At 40.4% G+C, this 23,358-nt stretch overlaps 1 protein-coding gene across 1 annotated transcript; it reads right to left on the minus strand.

Moving 5' to 3' along the window:
• Positions 1–16,071: 16,071 nt before the first annotated feature.
• Positions 16,072–19,717, minus strand: GKN2 (gastrokine 2). The gene is made up of 6 exons (XM_027803883.2): positions 19,685–19,717; positions 19,090–19,143; positions 18,414–18,545; positions 17,799–17,909; positions 16,844–16,997; positions 16,072–16,291 (listed from the first exon to the last, which is right to left on the minus strand). Exons 1-6 carry the CDS (start codon positions 19,694–19,696, stop codon positions 16,212–16,214), a joined length of 543 nt encoding a protein of 180 aa, XP_027659684.2. The 5' UTR covers positions 19,697–19,717; the 3' UTR covers positions 16,072–16,211.
• Between the last annotated feature and the right edge of the window lie 3,641 nt (positions 19,718–23,358).

Consider the following 23,358-nt stretch of genomic DNA (forward strand, 5'->3'; position numbering starts at 1 on the left):
TCTGCCCTTTTCAAAACTATTTTAGACCTAAGTTTTTACATCACAGTTACAAAGGGACTTCTTTGGGAAAAGGTCCGTTCTTCTGTGCTTGTACAGGGCAAAGCATGGGAGAAGAGCTCTAGGTATCACCACAATACTGGAGTCACAAGGCCCTGAAAGCAGAGCAGCAAATGAGCTCAAGATGAGCGAGGGGAATTTCTCTCATTGCAGCTATAAAGCTGTGCTTGGTGAGGGCTCCCCTGGCATGAGCGCTTCGAAGACAGGTCGAATGTGAGCCAGGGAGCGTGGCCTGTAAGGCTGCGCCTCGACTTCTTTTTTACATAGTCACCACACACCTGCAATGCCACCACACAGTTTACTGATGAAGGACTTTTTTTTCTTCTCCCCAGTACTTATTTTTGCTATAAACCACTCTTTCCTGACCTGAACATCAACACTAGTAGAAGGCTAGCACTCAGTGCTGCGTGCCATATAAATGCTCAGAATACAGAGAAGGGACTGGAGTGTTTGCAAACAGTTCAGAAAATCTTTCCTTCCTTCTTTATCTTATATATGTGAGTTGGCAGGTTATAGTTAATCTTGATTTAGTCACAGCACTGCCAAAGAGGTTATCTAAAAATTATTGAAAACACATAAAGGCCAACAGACGACTCTGACTTCACCTTTACATTGATTCAAATAGCTCAGAGGCACAATGTGGGGAATATGGAAATCATTTTGCCAAAAAGGCATGTTAAAATTACTTAGCAGCCCTTTTTGCTTTGGTGTGCACGTTTCAACAAAACATGAGCATTGCGCATGCAAAAATTGGTCTAGTTCTTGTATAACATTGTCCCCTCACATTTCCTTGTTCTTCACAGACTTTTTAAAGTGCCCTTGTTTTGGCAACAGGACCAGAGCTCAGCTCCTATGGCCAAGTGGTTCAGCACTCAAGATAAAGGCACTTCTCATGCTGCAGTTGCTCCATGCAAGCACTAGAAACTTCACCCAAAGACTAAACCACCATGGATCTGCCGAGTTTTCTGGACTCTGCTTTTCCACTGTGGCTAGGTGCATCCATTGGTTTGTTACTCCATCTCTGAAACTTTCTTCCTTCTTCAACAGCCCAAATGAATCACTGGCACAAATGGCCAGTGATAAAAAAACCTCCAGCTAAATTAATTACAATGATACTCAAGACATTCCTGTTTTAAATTAATCCTCTATTTTTTCTTAAATATCTTTGTGAAAATCACGTGCTGTATTGATGTCAAGGAGCCAAGCATTATCATGGCCTCTGAACCTCATTTTATTCAACCTTTCTTCTTCTAAACATGGGGAACTTGACAATAGAAGCTAAGTACATTATCAAGGTCCCTGTTATTACTACACTACATTAGAAGCAGACATTTGAGCTTAGGAAGATTAATTTAGACCTCATTGTGGAGTTCATGGTTATCTGTGCAAGTGCATCTATAAATCCTCTGCAGCCTTATCAAAGGCTCTTCTCTGAATATTGTGGCTTTCCAGAGCTAAGCACAGAAAACTTAGGGAAATTTTGGAGCTGAGTTCGTGTCACTGTTAATTAACTTTAAAAGAAAAGTACAGTCATCTATTTGTTGGTGATTCATCACCTGACTATGCTGAACTAAGGTCCTTACTCCCATAGGAAGCAAGATTAACATTAAAAACCATGAAATGGACTTAGCCTTAACTCTTTCATGCAGCACAGTACTGGCTACTGTAAAGGAAAGACTTCGGGACAGCTTGTCACGGCCAACTGTGCAGGTAGTAGATTTGTCATGAGAGTGATAATACCTGCAGAAGTGGCTTCCTTTTTTTCTGCTTAAACATTTAATTTCAGAAATGCACTGATTTCATATATATAAATGCAGATACAGTTCAATGAAAGAGATAAGCACATTGTAAGAGCCACTGCTTGCTGGAAGTCAGCAGGTGCTGAGCCTTCTCAGCACTTCACATCATACAGCCTTATCCTCAGTCCTTGCTCATATCAGGTTTTCCTTCTCAGACACGTACAAGTAACAGCTTGACTGCACAGGCAACAGCATGTGGATATGCCTTGCGTAGCCTGTAAGCACTGGGATCTACAGTATTACATTGCTCCTTTCTGAGGGTTTGGGGTTTTCTGTGAGATTTGGAACTGAAGGTTTTGAATTTAAAAGGATTTATTTAGCATCTGTATGGCTCTGAGTAGCCGAGGCTCCTCTCTCACTATGAATGCACTGGCGATTTTGAGGACTGCACCTGACCATCTGACATTGAGTGGAATTCTCTCTGTTACTGTGTTAATGCAGACAAACAATTCTAGAGCCAGAGGAGCTTTTCTAGGTTCACTCCACTTTCCTGTATTTTAAAACTTAGTCTGCTGTATGACTCTGGTTTGGTGGGTGACAAAACTGACTAGCATTGCTTTAACTGCTCCAGCAGCAGCACAAGCAGCGCCAACATTGCCTTGGAGCAGAGGCTGGGCTAGTGACCTCTCTAAGTCCTGCTAAGTCCAGACATATTTTCTATGAATCTGTAATTTCACACCCTGCAGGTATAAACATGTAAAGTAAAAAGCAGTGTGTGCGCACAGTGATCTGACACAAATTTACTAACCCACAAATATGTCATCTTGATTCAGTGGCTCATTAGGAACACAATTACTGCTCAGACATTCCAACTGTCTTTGCATTTCCGCTCTCGTTTTGTTAACTCCATGAACAATAGCATACCGAAGGGCAATGCAGCCTGCTGTGTTACATACAAACAGGCTTTTGCTAACTTATTCAATTTAGACCCTGCTGGGGATTTGCCAGATGACAAATACCCAGAGAGTACTTCTGATATAAAAGCAGCTTCCTGTTTCCTCAGGTTGCAGGCTGATGAATTTAACACATGCATTTGTTGGTTTTCTGAATTAAATTGTTTAATAGAAGGGTATTATTTCATGTCACTTAAATGAAGAGGTTTGTCCTTTTTTTCACATGTACTGCAACTTACACGCGCATTAAGTATCCTAGAAAGGAAACTGCTCTCAAAAAATCTATGCTAAATAGCTTAACTGAGGCAGCTGAAGAGGGAACATTAATAAGCACCACTGTTTAATGATTATCAAATCTGTAGCATAAATGACTCCATTTCATTAGCAACAGATGGTGCATCAGGCAGGCAGAGTTATAGAAAGGTCTCTTGGTCCTCACTTCCAGGAAGTTTGTGTTCATTTCCCCTGTTAATTTCCAGTTGTATGTGGGAAAATGTAGCTAATGAAAACCTAAGCCTCTGCTCTGAACTTGGCAGTGTTAGGGAACAACATTCAGCACACATACAGCACTGTTTAATTAATGTTTTGCCCTTTCTGTCGGAGCTGGCACTATGAGTTGGACACTCTCCATTCTTACGCCATGGTAAGAACTGGAAGGGAAAATCAGCCCAGCGAGTAAAGAGAGGCCTTTCCTACTCACCGCACGAAGCAGATAGGGCACAAACACGAGTGCAGCTGACACAGCGGCAGCCACGGCTACGCAGCAACTCCTGGGAACAGCTCACTTGTCGAAAGGGTCAGCCCTGAAGATTGTGGGGCTCCAAAATAGACTCTAATCTCAGGCACCCCACAACTTCCTCCAAGCTGATGCCTCCACGGCTTCTTCTGTCAAGAGGCAGCAGAAGAGCACGGGTTTGAGTAGGAATGTGTGAAGCAAGCTTGGTGCTGAAAGGCTAGAAAGTGAAGCAGGGCTTTACAAAGTGTCAAGGTTGACGATATACAAGATCGAAAAGGTGTGATGCTCCTCTGGGTTATAGGAAGTGGGGAAAAAGAATGTGAAGTGTTTTTTAAGCATCCTCACTTTTCCTTAGTCTGATTTTTGCAATGGAGGAACACCTGCTCTCAATAATACACAGAGTAGATTGGCATGTGGAACCTTTCCCCGGAGAAAGTGATTCATGTTTGCTTATGAGTCCTGGGCTTTGTGGACATGAATAGTTCCTCAGTGAACAAAGTTTGCCAGTTAGTATAATGTCACATATAACTTCTCCATGTGTAAACTCAGGTAGATTTGGATTCAGTAGTCCATACATTAGCAAATTTCATTAAGATTTTAAAATTAGATTGTTATTACATATCAGGCTTTCTTTAATGTTAGAAAAATGTTTCATTTTTTCTATTTTTAAATTTTTTTTCTCTGATTTTTTTTTAGTGGTGTTTATGGAAAGAGTCTCTCAGAAAACACCACCAAGAAAATCTGAAGAGATTAAGGCTTCAGTAGAGGTAAACAAAATTGTTCTTGGTTTAAATACAGAAGCATTACTGAAAAGAAAATATTCCTTGGAGTTCCTGGGGTGGTTTTGAACATATTCAGAGAGACATATTTAACAAAAACATACTCAATTAAATAAATAATCTATTTCATTAAAAATATCTATCTATTGCCTGTCCTGCTTATATATGAATTACAAATATCACAGGTAGAATGGTGACTGGAATGTGGAGGTAAGAGCATTTGATTTCAGATTTCACAAGGGAAGGACTCACATCCACTATGGGCTTTTGGGGACACTTCTTGTAGATCTTCAAAGTGCAATTCCAAATCCTCAAATTCAGGGCAGATGAATCAAGAAACCTAACAAGTATCAAACATTCCAGCACCTTTTGATCTCAAAGAGCTTCAAAATTTTCATTTAAGCTTTATGCTTATTTGTCAGCAGCACGGTTAGACACTTGCCTGTGCAATAGATAAGAAACAAATCCTGTCCCCCAAGAACGTACATGTATATAAAGAAATACACAGGACAGCAAAGGGAAGCATTCCCATTTCACAGAAGAAAATTTATCAAACGACTTGCCCAAGGCAGCAGAGGACATCGATAGCAGAGCCAGTAATCGTGCCTCAATTTCCAGAACTCAAAATGCAGTGTCCTGCTTCACTACAAGAAAATATCTTATCCCATCCTCCTCCTACAAGGTACTTGCATTATAGCACAAGGGAACCTTTGTTTCTATGTTAAAACCTTTGAGGTAAAAAAAAAAAAAAAGCCTGAGAGTCTTTTCTGTATGACGCAGAGAGCTGTCACTCTCAGCCATACGAGTGCTTTTGCCCTTAAGTAATACAGCATTAATAAATATTAAAGAGTGTGTTTCACTGGAAGAACAGAAGTGCCTTTAGGGACATTAATCAGAACTAAAACACACTGAGATCAACTTGAAAAAACCCCCACATATTTCTCCACTGCACAATGGAAGGAGGTATAAGGCACATGTCTATCACAGCACCTGGATCACACCTCAACATTCAGATTGAATTGACAGCAAGACTTCTTGTTGAGAAGTTTTTAAAATCGATACTGGGAAAACCTGAAATCCTTTTCAAAAGCTGTGTAAATGTAAAGATTTGAATTCCAGGCTGCTCTCTAATCAGGACAGCACAGACGTGTATGCCATTTCAGGGAAGTAGGAGAGTGATGTAAGTTAACGCGCTCTAGCAACCATCATAGCATGTGATTTGAATTTTTCCAAAATACAGGGATGAAATTATTAGAAAAATGCCCCACAATGGCCTCTGTCAGGAGACAGCTGTGGCATGAGGTAACTGTTGGATGTGATATGGGAGATAAAGAAGTGTGACACTGACAGTGTGATGAGCTTGCAATGGAATAACTATAATTAGTTTCCATTCCTGCATCTGCCTAAGTCCTTATTCCTGTATGCCTCGGTTCATGGCTGCTCTGGATTTCCTTTCCATAAATGGGCTGTTCCCAGCAGCTCTATTCTGATTTCAGATGTCACTGGGAAATGAAGAGATAGTATTTAATGAAAGAGCGGTGAGAGAGAAGCGTAGCAATGCATTACAACCTGTGTGAGTGAGAAAAAGAAAACAGGGAGGAGAAGAAAAGTCGCTGTGCAGCCACAGGGCAGGGAACTATTTAAACTGTGTAATACAACCTCCTTCTGACCCAGAGACAACACTGAAATGCACATCAGTAGCTTTATATGGGAGGCCAGTGTCTCGTCGTCTTTGTCAAGCTACTTCCAGGCAAGTGAAAAGGATAGGGGTCATACTAACGAGCAGGGCACAAAAACTACCTTTCCTCTTTCCTCTCTCCTTTTTTCCTGCCAAGGTAGCAAAAGCTCCAGGCTCTAGGGAGTCCATCAATGTGCATTTGCACTAGTGTGACCTGGTCTGAGCTGCAGGTCATTGGCCATGCAGCAGTACAGCTAAATAACGATAAGCAGAGATTATCAAGCCAGCGCAAAGCCTGAGTAACTGAAACAGAAAGAAAAGAGCTGGAAATAGCTGGACGTTGCCTTCCTGTCAGCGTCCTGTCAGTCATGTTCAGCAAACTCACTGCAAGCTCATGGCTTCATTGTAACTGCGAGTCTCAGCTCCCTGTGTGCTCATTCCCCAAGCAGTTATTTGGAAAAGCTGCCATTTTCTAGTGTGATCGGGTTGGCCTCATATTTAATCAGTAAATTTCTAGCATGCACTCAAGTACATAGCTGTCCTGAAGTCAGAGAATGATACGCACAAAATTCTTAAATCCTTACATGAGAAAGGCAAACCAAATGCTTGCTCTTGCAGCTGCCTCTGTACATTCCAGTATTTAACCTGTCTTTTTTCCTGCAAGGCCTCAAAATAAACTAACACAGGCAATAAAAATGCTTACAATTAGCACAAGTATTTCCAGAAGCAGTAAGCTGAATATCTGCCTATATCATTTACGGGATGGGAGATGTCTCAAGATATCTGTTGATTTGTCTCCACTCCCATAATCTCAGTATATGCCTCCATACAAATGGAGGCCCTAACTAATATTAAAGGTCAATTAAAATTTTGTCCCCTTAAAGGTCACACAATGTATTAATTCAGTGTGACAATTTAAACCTGGTGAGACAGGGTCAAAAATAAATCAATTACTATTTGAGATCTTCACACAGAAAGCAACTACTGCAGCGCTAATGAACAGCAGAGTAGGCATGCTGTTTAATCCCAGGAGTTTTGACTCTACAGGCTTCTTATCATACTTGCTTCATAGAACAGTTTAACAGAAAAAGGTCAAGAGAAAGTTTTAATTTTACATTTTTTAAATTCCTTCTCTCATCATCTAGTTATTTTATGGAGCTTTGGTATTCATGCGGGTGTTAAACTTTGGGCGACTCTCTGAGCAGCTTCAGTGACACTGACAAAAGCAAGACTGCTGAACAAAACTTCACAGAAATCTCCAAGCGTTCCTCTTTCTTTGTCAGCTGTATGTCCAAGTGGGCTGTTTGAGGAATACCATTCTTTTCCTTAATAAGAACTCCATTTCAATGCTCCCACAGCCCAAAAAGAACAAAGTGCTTGGGAACAATTACTAAATGTAACTTATCCTTGCTTTTTAGAACTATGGATTCTTAATCTTGAACAATGGGTTGAAAGAAAACAGACTCTGTTCACCAGAAATTACTTTGTTGACAATTTTGATTAATAACTTGAAATTATTTAATTGACATCTTGAGTACTAAGCAGAGATTAAATATTTTCTGATAGTCAATGTCTCAGCATGAGATGGTAATTACAAAGCCAACAGCTTATAATCACATCAACAAAACACAAGGAAAAATTAGACAAGCATGTCTAATATTTGCTGTGTTTATTTGATGTTAGGGCTGGGAGCAAAAAGGGAAACCAAACTGTACATAACAGTAGAAAAGAATGATTCAGTAAAAAATACTGTTTAAGTACAGTCCTAAAACTTCAAAGATTAAAATGTATTAAATTTCAGTTTCTGTAACTTGATGAGTGGAGTTATACTGGATAAATTAGCGTTGCCAGCAGCCTCTCATTTATGTTTGCCATGCAACTGAATATCAAATTTTGTTTTTTCTATCTTTTTTTTAAGGGAAACTGTAGAGAGCTTCTCATTAATTTTGGCTTCAATTGCAGCAAAAATTCCAAATATGGTCTGGTCCTCTTAGTCTGGCTTCTGCAACTTTAGGATGCTCAGAATACTTATGTACTGGTTAGTGTTACCAAAGATTTTGATCAAATGCTGTTAACAGCTCACTTCACAAGGCAACTGCTGGATTTTGCTCACCTGGAAAAGTCTTACATATATCCAAGACCAACAAACTGAAGGACTAATAGCTCTTCAAATTTAACTAGCACATCAAAAATACGACTTTATGATGGAAGCTTTTAAAAAACAAATCACAAGAGGCAGGGAGAATGAGAGTCCATAGGTAACAGTTTTATGCAAATATCTTTTACACCCAGGAAACTTACCTCATTGATACACAGATTGTATTCTGATTAGCTGGCACATCAGTTTGAGATCATTTTAGTAGTAGCATATGCATACAGAGACTACCCTCTTGCAGGTACTACTTACATTGTATTAACACTTGTGAGGCTTGGGATCATGAAAACACATTTTAACTGGAGAATTTTTCATCAATCTCTCACTTTTTAGACTCTAGGCCTGCTAGCTCTAGCATTCTTGTTGCACTGTAGTTATCTCCTCCACTGTTTAACACCTGTAAGGTATGCATAAACACTCCCCTGTCTGAAGGATCCCACCCCTCTGGTAGTTCCTCACTTTTAGTTAGCACGACCCCCCCCCATTTATGACTGTAGCTTGGGGGAGTCTGTAACGTGCTTTAAATCATGCTGCACATCTCCCAGTTTTTCTCAGAGCAGCTTGGCAGATAGGAGTGTCTTGTGAAGCGTGGATGGCAGCTTATCTCATTGAGAGCATGGAACAAGCCCCTCGCAGTCCCTGGTGTTAAAGGGCTCGACTTATCTGGAATGAGTGGCAGAGTGCCCTGGCTCAGCTCTCAGTATGTTGCACCCAGGGACATTGCTTAATGTGCTGCTGTCAAACACCTCCCAGTGTGCTCAGGGCAACTTTCTGAATCAGGGAGCTTCTTTAGGTGAAAACAGCCTCTGCTTCCCATCACAGCAGATGGAAAAGGTTATTGGCTACCACGGTTGGCTCAAGCCTTAACGTCCTTATGTCTCAATTTAAACATATTTTTAAATGTTTACCAGTACTTACGTGACCATCTGTACAATGGTGTCAGCAGAAGAGAGGGGAAACTCTCCAGCAGATGGCATCGTGACTATGGTGGTATGTATGCGAAGGGCGGATGCATCGTATCCTACCTGGGAAGTGTCCGGCAGGATTTACAGCCTGCAAACAGATAAAGGCCTTCACTACCTTTATAGTCTGGGCTGTCCTGGAAGCTATCTGAATTACAAGAACCTCCTCTGAAAAACTCTTTGTACTGCTTCACCCTTCTACCCTCCTTCATATCCCCACGTCAGCTCTCATTCTAGTACCAGCAATTACAAAGTGATTTTTTTAAGGGTGCTTTCTGCACTCTGAACATAGGCACAAAAGGATCTACTTTATGTTACATCCGCTTTTCTATCCAACAAGAAATGGCTGAGGCAACTTGAGGTCCCCATTCAATAGGTTTGAATCACCTTCCTCTCTCTACACACAGAAAATTAAAGCGTGAACTGCCGAGTCACATGAATCTGGCTGCCTCCTTACCGAGCTGAGAGAAAGAGCAAAGAAACGAACTTGCAGAAAAGGCAAAGAGATGCTAAAACCAGCAAAGAATGTGGCCATAACAAGTGCTAGAACAGCAGGACCTGCCTGCAAAGAATGGAGACCTTGCTACAGAACTCCAGCCAGACTGACAGCCCCCTTTTCTCCTTGGTCCTCTAAAAAACCCCAAACATAACAAAACCCAAACCTGAGCCAAGAGCACATAATTCCTCTGTGGGTTTTTCATGCCTGAAGAAGAAGCCTGGCTAAGAAGGACTGGGCATGGGGCAGAGACAGATGAGGATGGTTAGATTTCACTTGGTGGCAACAGGGCTGTGATAAGGTGAGAGAGAGATAAGAGGAATGCAGGAGTGTTGGGGTTTCCCCCCTCACCTGTGCTCATGGTCAGTGTGTGACTGGCATTTGTCAGATCTGTCTTTCATTTGTTGCTGCATAACTTTTCTGAAAGGGAGATTTCACTCATTCATATTAGGTCTTGTTTCTATGTTTCTAGAACACTTTGATAAATAAACCTTGTGCAAGTCCAATGTCTCACTAGGTAATGGTATATATATATATAAAAGATAAAAAATGGCAAATATTAAGGGATCAAAAAAGAGTTCAGTTAGTCAACAAATGGGGCATAATTACGTGTGAAAACAAACATCCCACTGGTTTGGAAATCGGAAAGAAAGAATTCTAACCCTCTGCATCCTGAGCTTTTACTTCCTAGGGAACAGCTTTCAGGCTGACAGAGATTAATTTTATTTTATTTTTGAGTTACGGTGTCCTCCTAATCAGTGTTTTTACTAGCCTCACAACAGCAAGATCTCACTTAACAACCCTGGATTCAGACTGCTGATATGGAGAAATAGTGTGAAATGGGGACAATGGACATCGACTGTGATTGTATATGTCTCCTCAAGGAATGTGGGTATGGTGACTGGTCATGGGTGCGATGTCTGGTCACATAGGCACACAGCTTTGAGGAGACGCCTACATTTTTTAGGAGACGCCTGCCCTTCTTCCTCTAACAAAGGGGAGACCCTGCCCTTCCTCCTCTAACAAAGGGGCTATTTAAAAAAGAATGAGAAAAGGATGAGAGATATTCCAATGCTATCTAGAGGGAGGGAGTGCTAAGTCTCCTTGCTGGAGATGCAAGGAGACGATCGGATGGTCACAAGAACATGAATCACCTACAAACCTGCAAGACCACCACATTCCAGGCAAAGGACTGATAAGCTAATTAACATACGAAGCGGGTTTAGGTAACGAATATGTATAGGCGTTAATTGAATATTCATTTGTTTTATTGTATAAATGTGAGATGGTTCGTCACTTCGGGCATGCACGCTTGTGGAGGAGCGATCCCCCGTGCATCTGCGCGCAATAAACATACCTACTTTATAACTTTCGAGTTATAGAGTCTAATTCCGCACGTCACTGCAGTAAGAAAAGCATAACCGTTGAGGTTACTGTACCCGTTTGCCATCTAGTGGTCAATGGAAATGACTAGGTTCTTAGCTCTAGAAAGCAAACGCACCACCATGACTGGGTTATAGGCCTTGGAAAACCTAGTGTGGCTTACTGGCCAAGGCATTTACTTATTTTAAACAAGTAACCATGCAAAACCCAGCCCACCTCCTCTCCAGACCATAATTTATAATCTGACTATTTAAGATTAGGCACTTTAATTCAAACTGAGGACATGCTTTCCCTTTACTGGAATGGGTCCTCTTTTCTTCTTGCACATGCGTCTTGCCATGTTCAGTGCTCAAACACAGCAATTTGCTCCTGAGCAGTTAGTGATACATGCTCAGGCAGCAAGCTTTTGACTTCTAAAATTAAGGGATGATTCTATTTTTCCTCATGGCTATGCATTGTTAGTACAAAAAGGGTGGGAAGACCTAGCAAATGAGGACGCTCTTTCACATTTTTGGCTTGCCAGCCCAGACTGCACAGTTTTTGTTTCAAATAGCAGTCTGACTTCATTTTTCTCTGCTAGGGGAGTTCTTCCTATAAAGGTAAATTTGCTAATGTTAATAGCTGTCCCTTTTCATTACTTGATACAAATTGGAAAACTTGTTTTCACGTATCAGACAAGATATATAAAAATCTGCCACACCTCCTAATTTAAGCAGTGTCTCATTTAAATGGCATTGCTCATCAGAGTAAGAGTTTCTGCATTAATCTCCCATTTTAAAATGCTCACAACTGGCAAAGGCATCATGCCTTGACATTCATAGTCTTGTACACCGGGAAATTTGGGGAAGTTGGGGGGAGATTCTCAATGGAATGGTTTCAGTGGAAAAAAAGATCTTGGATTAACGGGCAGCACAGGTGACTAGATAAACTGGTGTCCTTGGCAGTGAGGGACCATAGAGGCTTCCTGCCCACTGATATGTGTAAGGATCAGGAAAGGTTAATTGCAGCAGAGCTGGAGATGTGACTGGAATGTGTGCTAATTCTGCCTTCCCCAAATGCTTGACATAGTTTAGCTGCCTGTCAGTGTGCATCCAACAGATACCATTGCTTGGATTCCAGGCGTGCCTTTAAACACCTTTCAGGCTTTTTAAAAAAGCTGTGAGCAAATAATCAGCGTTTTTCTGATACCCCAGCCTAGGATGAATATTGTTTTAACTTACAAAAGCTGCCAATGCACATGCACACAGACACTTGGTCAGGCACACCCAGACAGCTCTCTTCCACATAAAACAAATTCCCCACCTTTTATAGAACAAGCCTAGCTGAGAAGCTAGCTGAACTTCCAAAACATGCGTAACACTTTGAAGGAGAGAAGCTCTTGGAAAGATCAGGTAACTTTCAAGGTAAAAAAGAGTCACATCCTGATACTCCCTTCCTCTCTAGACTTTCAGCCAATATGTCTTTAGGATCCAAGCTTGTGCATTGGCTCCTTTCTTCATTTTTGTGACAGATCTGGGTTCCAGTCCTGGTAGGATCACCGCAGCCCTGCCCCTCTCCTGATGCAGATATACCAGTTGCCTGTGCAATTTTCAAGGTGTTAATCTTACGCTGAAGGCTAATAAGCCTCATCTTATCCACTCTGCACATTAACCTTTGGCAGTTATTAGGATAAGCACTCTGTTTTGTTGACTGTGAACATAACTCACACTCTCCCATTGTTTCTGAGAAGGCTGCTGGCTGCTCTCCACTTAGGAAGTGACTACAATCCTCTGTGGGTCCCTCCTGTGGTAATCGGGGAATTTCCCATCCATTCCAGTGGCAATCACCATCCATTCCATGGATCACAATGCAAAAAGATCCTTACCAACAGATGACCCATAAAGCTACTGATACCTAATTAGCTCTGTGACAACAGATACTTCATATTATATAGAACACGTCTAAGGTGATAAAAAAACATGAAAGCTGTGTATTTTCTTCAGATCATGAACATTCAGTCCAGACCCTTTGCTGACAGGCTGTAGATTTAAACATTGAAAACATTTTCAGACTACAGTTATTTAAAGCAACAGATGGACCATATCTACAGGGATATTTTACCTGTTGTTGCTGCTCTTTACTTCCTTGGTCTTTCCTGTAGTCCAGTAATAATATCCATCACCTTGCAAGACAAGAGAAATAGATTAATTATGGTCTAAGACAGGTATGTAGAACATATGGTAAACCGGGGCACAGTCAGCAAAAAATGAAATAGTAGGACATAGCACTGGCAAACTGCAGTATCAAATAGATAAAATATCAAAATTTTTTCTCCTGCATAGTCCTTTTCTCTGCTTTTGCTCAGAGCTGGGTGTACATTCCTGTTTGTCCTGTAGTTAGTTACTAAATTGACAACAAATTTATTTTGCTCTGCAGCCATTTCTAGCATCAACTTTGGAATTAGTGATATGTTGGTGATACCAACTGGCCTAGGCTCAAGGTCTGTAAATTAAGAGCTGTAACATGCCCATCCACGTGCTCATGTGAAAACAGATCATACTCTGAAACACAGGGGGAAGGAGAATGTGGGCATATGGGTCATGCGGTATATGATTCTTCCTGTGCTCCTTTTGTCTGTGTTGTGAGCTGCTCCCAAAAGGTACAGCAGCATCACAACAGATCTGCCTCCTGGTGCTCCATCCAGAACAGTTTCCTGTATACTGGGCACCTTGGCCTTGGAGGTGCTGTGAGAGTAAATGGAGAGCTGAAGCATTATTTATCAAACAAACACAGCAGTCAAAAAACAAATACACTGCTATCAGGCCTGACTGATACAATGAGTTTGCGACCTAAAATATAAGTTAGAAAAAATCTTCTTCGATGTTTGAGTATGTAAAGGGAGTAAACATTACCTCCCTAGCTCAAAATAAATTAAATAGCAGATAATAAGGTATTAGGCTTGTTTCAGAGTTCTTTGTAGAACTATTTACTCTAGCATTGAGTGCAAAACTACTGAGCTTCTAACACTGCCTTTCAAAATTAGTAGGCAGTAAACAGGTAAGCTTTTAGATGTATATGCAATACTTACTAAAGAAAAAATCTAAGACCTCGAATATGCTTATAATTTAAATGAAATTCAGTCAAACTACAGAAAGCAATTTTTTTAAGCCATCAGTGAAGATTGAAGAGCTGGATCAAGTTCCTGCCTCGGCCAAGGCAGCAATACATCTCTTATTTTGGCCATTCAGAAGAGTCCTTATGATCTGCAAACAGCTATGCAAGAGGAGAACAGGACTCTTTTCACATGAGTAATGCTCTTTATCACTGGGTCAATGGACAAGTTTAGCACCGCATCTTCTATAACCATGCATAACCACTCAGTTTTATTCAGATCCCACTCCCATGTTTCAGAATATTGTTCCATTAATAAATGAATGTAATATGCAGAGAGTTGCTTTAGAGTAACTAATTCAGATTAAACTAGTAGGAAAAGGATGAGACTCTCAAAGGACCATTATTACACTTCACACACAGTAAAGGTTCAGATTCATCTATACTGTAGTAAGACAGAAAACCAGATGGCATTGAAGAATTATTTTAAATAACTTTTGAATTAAATAATAATTTTAGAATAATAAGACTCAGCTTTGCTCATACATCTAGTCTGCCTCCCTGGAAGCTCTACCAGTTTGTTCCCTGGGGATCTGCTTCAATCTCTGATCTTCAAACTTTCACTGGATAGTCAATGTCAGGTCAGCATCCCTAAAGAAATAATCCAAAGATCTATTAAGCCTGAAATAATTAAGGCAGTTATAATCTCTATTTTGAAGAGCTTGGCTGACTTGGGGCAGGGGCTTGTCATGACTTCCACACCCTCTAACAGAAGAATATACAAAGAAAGGGTTGAAACATGACAGTTGTCACTTGGAAACTACATGAGGGCTTCCAAATCAGTTTAGAAGGTCTTGAAACCACAACCTCCCTGGATACTGCAACCATAAACGCTTTGAAAGCCACAACCCACACGAGTACTCTTGCCAAGCAGTGCTCTCAAAGAGTGCTTTGAGGTGTTTGACATCCCCCCTGCATCAGCCAAGAACATCACAACTACAACTCCTAGTTTTACTTCCCGTCAGTGAGCACAACTTCAAAATATAACTAAACAGGCTATCTTGTATCTTGCAGACACACATACAAATTCCTAGATTTAATTGCCAAAGTTTGGCTCTCCAGAAACATTCTTTGGATCCCCAAGAACCTGCAGCCTGTTGTGAATACACTTAATATGAAAGAACAGTTTCACCAGATGATAAAATGCTCTTTTAATAAATAGCAGATGGCTTGACCATGAGTCTTATTTGAAAATAACAAATTGCAGACCTGGGGCTAGTTTTGTCCAAATAAATGCTTTGCCCTCTGGCAACCATTCAAGGCTCCATTAAACAGTAAACATTTAGTCTTCAGCCCCAAAATATACACTCCATCCAAGCACTGATGGAAAGGATGTGTGAATTCAACCATCCACTGCTATCCATCAGAAGAGCAGGCAGGCAGCACTGGTGTGCCTCATCTTGTATTTAATCAGCTCCTGACACAAATTTACTCTCCAACATATGTGGGGCACTCAGCAAGTGGTCACAGCTCTTTTTACACTGGCATTGTGTGAAGAGATCATTTTATTCTGGGTTATGAATGTTTTAGGACTGGGACAGCCTCTTCTATCTGGCTTTGAATAATACCCACAACAAAAAGCTCTCCAACCTATCACACGAACTCAAATTGCTCCAAATTTTCGGTGGCCTTGCAGAACTCAAGCTTCTTTGCAAGTGCTCATAACATAGAGCTTCTCCCTCCCTTTATCTATCCATTCATCTGTTTGCTCCCTCCCTTCAACATAACGTGAGTCAGCACCTGAGGAGGCTGAGTGCTGATGCCAAAGGGCAATTCTCCACTGGAAAAAACTATTCTGTTATTGTTTCTTCACTGGCAGGCAGCACACACCAATGCCTAGGTTATATTGCAGCCTGAGCATAGCAAGGCATCAAAGGGGAATGCAACTCTTGTGTAGGAAAATTAGCAAGGCCCACTTTATTTCTGTTCTGCTTTCCGATGAAGAAAAAAACCAAAGCATTTTAATTGCTGCATTATCTTTATTTGTTTATTACACTCAAAGCTTTGGATAGGCAAATTGGGTCTAATACCCAGTTTTGTTCCAGTTGGAGAACATGGCTACAACCACAAAAGCATGCAAAGAAACAAGTCGTTTCCATGCAGCAGAATTGCCAAGATCCAGACTACTGGCTTTTTTCACAGATTTGAATGCCCAAAATGTTTGGAACTCCTGCATTGGCACAGCCACGAACATTCAGTGGTGCTAAAAGAAACAAGAAAATGACAATATTATCAGTGACAACATCCCTGTATCCAGCAAGGAAAAGTCTGCTAAATACACAAATTTCAATCCCCAGTTATGGTCCTACTCAAGGTTCCTTTTGGTCTCAATGGATACGGTGTAAAACTTTTATGGTGTAACTCAAAGGGAGGAAGGGTCTGTACAACTTTAAATCACCTTTGTGCTCCCCCTTTCCCGTAAGCTGCATACAGCCGGTAGCATACTGGCATACAGTAGATGCCTTGTGGGACTTTTATTGTTGAGGCATAAGTTGGGTACAGCTGCTACACAGCGGGTTCCTCTGAACAGGCGTTCCAGAATTTAAATGACTAACGATGAAATACAGTGCTTTATCAGATTTTTCCAAAGCATCCCAGAGCCTTACTCTTTCAGTCTTACTAGGTAGTTTACTCATCTGCTCTAAAACAGGGCAGTATGTTCCTTCCTCAAAGGTACCATGTGGACTTAGGTTTAAAGAATAGAAAGGTACTCCTGCTCTGTAACAGAAACATAATGTTCTGATCTTTAACTTACGTTGACTCTTTACAAGGCGGTAGAGAGGCAGGCCTTTGCAGAGTTTTTCAATTTGTTTTCCATAGGTAAGCCAATTCTTGATATTCCCAAAGAAAGAATGGCCAGACTGAAACTGTACCCACACATTCTTTGGAGAGTATATCTCCTTCATAGTCTAAAAAGAAAATGTTAGACATCATCAGTAATCTAGCTTTGGTTTCATTCTACTAGGACACCCTTTGTAGAAAATCCCAGAACCTAAAATAACCTTCCTTTGCCTCACACAGAGCAACTAAAGAAGCTTCATGCTTTTAGAGAAAAATAAGTATTTTCAATCTACTCAGAAACAACATTCACTAGATACTAATTCTGCTAACATAGCAAAACTGAGCTGTATTACTATCAAAATAAGTTTTGTTAACTGGCAGTAAGTTTTGCTGTAAACGTGCTACTGTTAGGCTGTCATTAAACAGGCCAGAACTCAAGTTCATCTCCAGGCAATACTTCCAGTGACCTTCAGGAAACATTTGCCTAAATAGGAAAGTCAAAAGTCTGGTCAAAGTAAATTGATTTCTAAGTTCTGTTCTGCAAACAAAATTATTTCAAGTTATGTCAAGCTCAAAATTATAGCATGACAATGAAAAAAAGGAAAATCCTGTCTAAACTCATACTATGATCACCTCAAAATAGTCCAGTTACACTACTTCCAAGGACAGGGGATCTTACGGTTCTAGACAATCCACTATAAAACCACAGGGCACAGGCCCATGATTGCGCATTATCCTAAAAGAATGTTCTACATAATATTCCCTTGAAGTTCTATCTTGTCAGAACTGCTTCATGATTGCTAACACAGTAAAAGACATTCCTAAGTACAGTTGTTCTTAAAGGCAGAACGGATGGCTCCCATCACACCACACAACTCTTATGCAGTAGCCTTCCTTTTATAGAGCACCGGGTTTCACTACAGTGTCACCTGTCTTTCAAAAGCCAGGCGTCCAATTTGTTGCAGGGTCGGGATGTATTGCTTGTCTATTTTCATGATAAAACAAGCACGTCGTGAAAATAACCTTGTTGCAATATATCCCTGTAATGAAAAAAAAAATAATTATAGTTAATTAATTAAAAATGGCTACCGCTTAGATTAGTTGATTCTCTCTAGAAGAACCACAAAGTGGCTACACAGGCTACTATTGTGAAATGACTCTGCATTTACGCCGTCACCATTGGGGAAGAGAAGCAGCCTGCCCACACTAATGTCTGTCCATCAGATTGGAAGTATCTTTTCCAATAGTCTTCTACTGCATTCGCTATACATGACCGATGGCAGCCCGTTCTCAACTCTGACCTCACTGAGGCCGGTGAGGTTCTTCTCACTTTCATGAAGTGCCACCACAGGTTTCATAACAAGTCTTTTAAACTACCATCACATGGGTGAAACAAAGAGATGGACTAAGAGGAGGAAAGGTGACGGGAGTCTTCAAAGAAACAGTGTTTCAGGACAGCTTATGGTGAGAAGACACTAGAATAGTTTCTGAGTTTAAAAACTTCCTCAGAGATCAAATCCAGGCAGATTCGTAGAGGTACTTACATGCGCATAGTCAAAGATGGTATCAGAGGAGTACACTCCAGAACGGACATGGACATCAGCCATATCATTCTCACTGTCAATGGTCATAGTTCCAGTGACATAGTTTTTGTTAGGTTCATGAAGGACATAGGTCTTTGGTAAAAAACACAAAATCATTGCTCATCATCTGGCTTGCAACTTTAAAAAGTATAGTATGAACAAATTCTTTCTCTCAAATAAACAAGTATGACTGCATTATGTAAATACTAAATCCCTTAACAACCCTCCAGCAGTCTCAGGAGACTCTTGAGGTGGAGGTTTATTATGCAGGAGTGTGTCAGGGTGAGAAAGGAGGGGGCAGGCCCTCACTGTAGGCTAAGGAAAAACAACACGGGGCATCCCAGTCATCATGTGTAGCAGCAGGGACCGGCAGGAGACTGCAACAGTCCCCAAAGTTTAGCTTGGGCTAAGGGGACCTATGCCACCCCCCATTTCCTGTGACTATGCATCTGCACAGAGCTGCCTCTTTTGCTTATCTGACTGCCACCTTTGGCAAACACTGTTGTTCACTACACTTGGCAATAAGCACCTTGTTCGTTTCTTCTATGCTTTTCTTCTTATTATATTTGCCCCCTGCCCAGGGATCCAATTAATTTTAAATGAGTACTTGCAGTAGACGACTTATCAGTCTACTTACCGTAAGTGCAGAAGTCTGAGTCCAAAAGACTCCCAGCAAAACCAGAACGGTAGTCTGTAAAAGGAATATACATTCTCACTTGACAGAAACACCAGGCAGTGCCATAAAATATCCCCAGTTGATGAAGTGAGGGAAGCACCTATAGCTTCAGTTTGAAAAATTACCCATTTAACATGTGATTAGTTGAAAATAATTACAATTCTTCATTGTAAAATTCTTGCTATTAGGGTCTGTTTTGCCTGAAAAAAGCAGAATGATAACCATTACATTTTTTGTATTTTTCAGAAGTCCCTTCCTGATGCCATGTTACTTCTCGATTTGCCTCTACAACCGTCATTATTAAATCATAACGCCCTCTTCTGATTTGTAATCAAGTTCTGCACTCTGCTCAAACAAGGCTTCCACTGACTTCAAGGGGATCGCTGTACACCCAAGTAATGCAAGTTTCCCACTGAACAACCCAAAAGAAATAATACACAGATCATACTCATCCCATTACTGTACCACTTACTTGAGCATCTTCTTCTCTATCCTTTTGTTCATAAAAATAAGGAACTTTTTATAATATACGTTCAACAAAAATGGATATACTCACAAGTCCGCTCATTTTTCTTTCAGATAAGAACAAGAAGCTGCACGAAGTAAGAATGCAAGAAAAACCCAGGGACCTTCAACTTTTATATCTTGCTGGAGGTGTGGGAAACACTTGACAGACCTTTTCTTCATGACTCAAACAAGTCCATATCAACATGCCATACTGTGGTAAGCCTCATATCTGAATTTTGGGTTGGCACAGATAACCTGACCTTGATATGTTAAAAGCATTCAATAAGTCAACTTTTGTGAAATGAATCACTCCACAAATGGCTACTATTTACTCGTTTAAACTTTAGAGGTGTACCCACTCTTGCTGGTTCCATTTTTTAAATATTTAACAGGATATTGTTCAGAATTAAATGCCATCAGGAATCACTCTACTATTCATTCATACAAACTGCATTTTGTCTTCTCAAATATATTCCCTAACAGCCTGATAGCCTGCAGACAAATCCTGGAAGAAATACCTATGTCACCGTAGCCTACATGCCAGCCAGTGAACAGACTAATTCTTTGGCCATTTATTCCAGCTAATATATGCACGAACAGTCAACAAGAAGTGCTGCTCATTATTGATCAGTTACCATGATGTATCTAACACATGCATTGAAATAATTAGGAATAACAACTGTACTTCAGAAGACAATCTTCATAATTTCTAGCCTCCTCAGCGTACAGAGGAGTGACATGAAGCATCAGAGGATGTGTGGTTCACACGAGGTCACAAAACAAAAGGAGCAAGATGGGGATTCCTCCTTTAAAACTACCAGTTTTCTGTATTTTATGAAAACGTCAATGACCACATGCTATTGCCATGAGAAGCATTCTCCTATTACTACAACCACGCCTGGACGACTCCTCATCTGTGACTCCACGTCAGCCAGTGCTGGAACCTTGACAAATCACACGCTACTTTCTACTGGAATGTCATTAATTGAGGCCTATTCCCTTCTAATAAAACAAGAACTCAACCTCACAGCCAACACCTTTCTGTAATCTCAGTCATCAGAAGAAAGGTGAAAGTGATTGTATGGAAATCTCTCTTAGCAAACAGACCCCAACGAAGGAAGGAGAAAAAAAAAAAAAAGGCATTGCATGTATTTGCTTTATTCCACCCAACTCTACATGGAAAATGTTATCTCAAGTGTAGCAAAGCTGTGCTGCTAAGCAAATATATCAGAATACATACAAACAGATATCAAATTCAATAAGCATAGTTAATTAGACTAATTAGATTTGATTTATGTTACCCTCCTCTTGAAAGCTGACTCTGTCCCTTCTTCTGCAAAGAAACTGTTTCTAAGATTACAGATATATCAGAAATACTCAGAGATTTCAGCAGTCAAGTTTTTCATAGCAGGAACCCTACAGGGTTCAGGCACCACAAGCTACTAAAACAAAAAGCTTTAATAAGTTTTAAATGTTTTAAAATAAAGCTTAAACTAACTTCCCATTAGCCATTATGTCTTCATACACTCATTTCTCTTGACAAAACACCCAAGAGCTTCTGCTTTCTTAAGCACTGATATACTTAGGCACAGGCAAGAGCAGAGCAACATATGAAATCGATGGTTATTTAGCAAAGGAGAATTAAAACAGCCACGATCTCATGATTTTCACCTGACATTGGACCGACTGAATTTTCCTGATCCAATCAGCCAAGACCAAAAATTAAAGATTAATTCCTAAAAAGCATTTGACTAATTAACATTATTGCAAGAGAGAACACACTCCTAGTAGCCTCAGGCAAAGCCTAGATATACTTCCAATAGGAAAGCCCTGCTTTTTGAAGACTTTTTCCTCACAGCTATTCACGTGTGTCCCAGCAATACACCTGAAATTAACACACATGCACTCCAAGGCAAGACTACCCATGACAACTCCAGAGTCCCCTAAGCACCCTTCCATATTAAGTAACTGAAGTAGAGCACAGCATAAGAAGGGCTATAACCTGCTCTAATTTCACTTTCACCCGTCCTCAGGAAGAATGAGGTTCAGCTTTGGAAGCTGTGACTCACCTCCCCTTGGTGAACATGAAATTTCACGATGCCCACATTCTCAATGTAGTCTTCTTGCTTTTGATACTTTTGATCTAAGTCAACAGTCTCAAACTCCGCCCCCCCCCCCCCCCAAATCATTTTCTTCAACTGTTACACTTGCAGTCAGATTGGTCATGTCAGGGAAGACAGCAGAAAATAGAATTTGAGTAATGTTCAGAACAAGTAGTATGCAGTCACAACACTGCAACATTTATCACTCTAGAAAACTTAATTTCTCTGTTATTTTCTTAAGGCCAAATATTTTCAAATACATTCTAATTTACCCTGATGAAATACAATTAAGATACAAAACTACTCTTAACCTCTGTAAGTAAAATTGCCAGAACTTGACCCATTACATGGCACTGTCATACTCTAAAAAATAACTTAAACAAAAAAACCTTGAAAATCAAATGAAAAGAATAATTGTACAATTTCAGTTCAAGTCTGATTACCAAACAGAAATTTTAACACATAAGGGAGAGAGATTCAGTCAAGTTCAAGTGAGATTATACTATCAAAATAAACTCTCCTGGTGAGTCATTTTGGTTTTTTTCCAGGTACTTTGCATCAATATTTACTTTATCAGGGAGTGAGCAGGTAGTGGGAGAAAAGTAAAGAATGCAGCAACACCTCAAAAAATCAACAAAAATCTTGATGCTTCCAAGCTGGGCTGGGCATGCCACACATCAGATAAAGACGGGGTGACACAGTCCAGAAAAATCTGTTGGCACAAGGACAGGTCAAGCAGAATTAATCACAGTCCATAGTTGTAAAAAAAAGTAAATAAAGTTCAAGGATGAATCCAGAATAATTTCAGTTGTTTAATTCTTGCCAGACAGTAAAGTGTAGAAGAACACAGGAAAATGTAAGCATGTGCACAAAATGAAACACTAATTTGAGAAAAGGGCTAAAACTGAAACAGCTCTTAGCCTTGGGAGTTTGCTGCACAGTGGTACAAGAATTTAGTACAGAAACAGAATGCCTTGAGGAGAGCTTTAAAACTGAGGCAAACTTGTACTGGAAAAAGAACAGGGCCTTCTACAGTAAAAGCATGCCCCCCACCTTTTTTCCTGGCTTCTACTATTGTAATTAGTTCTGTAAGTTATTCTTAATGTCAAAGGCTCTAGCTGTGTAGGGTTGCCATACAAACTACTCGACCAATCAGAAGCTGACGGAAGATCTGGAGAATCAGGCGTCCAAATGTGACACATTACTGAAATGGCCAAATTGGCTATGGTTGTTGGAAGAAAAGGACAAAACTGCTTTCCAACTCATTGCTAATGACACTGCAGGGATTAGCATTATACAGTTCAGATTCTCAGTGCCTTTCTTGAAAACTAGTGGAATAATTAAATTTCCAGAGGATTTTGTGACATACAAAATAAGACTTTTAAGTGTATTTTGGATCTTGGAGGCTAAGGACATACCTATCTCCATTTAGCATCCACAAATCAGTCCGATTAGAAGAACCATAAATCTTTTTCCCTTAGTAACTTATTACCATCATTCACCATATTTTACACCTTGTGCAAATTGCAAAGTGGGTGCAAAACAGATGAAAAACAGAGCTTTCCACTCACAGTGCTGGCAGACTGCTACACCTCCTCTGCACGCATATGGCCAAGCAAGG

The sequence above is a fragment of the Falco cherrug genome, chromosome 18 (assembly GCF_023634085.1).
Source record: "Falco cherrug isolate bFalChe1 chromosome 18, bFalChe1.pri, whole genome shotgun sequence".
Lineage (NCBI taxonomy): Eukaryota > Metazoa > Chordata > Aves > Falconiformes > Falconidae > Falco > Falco cherrug.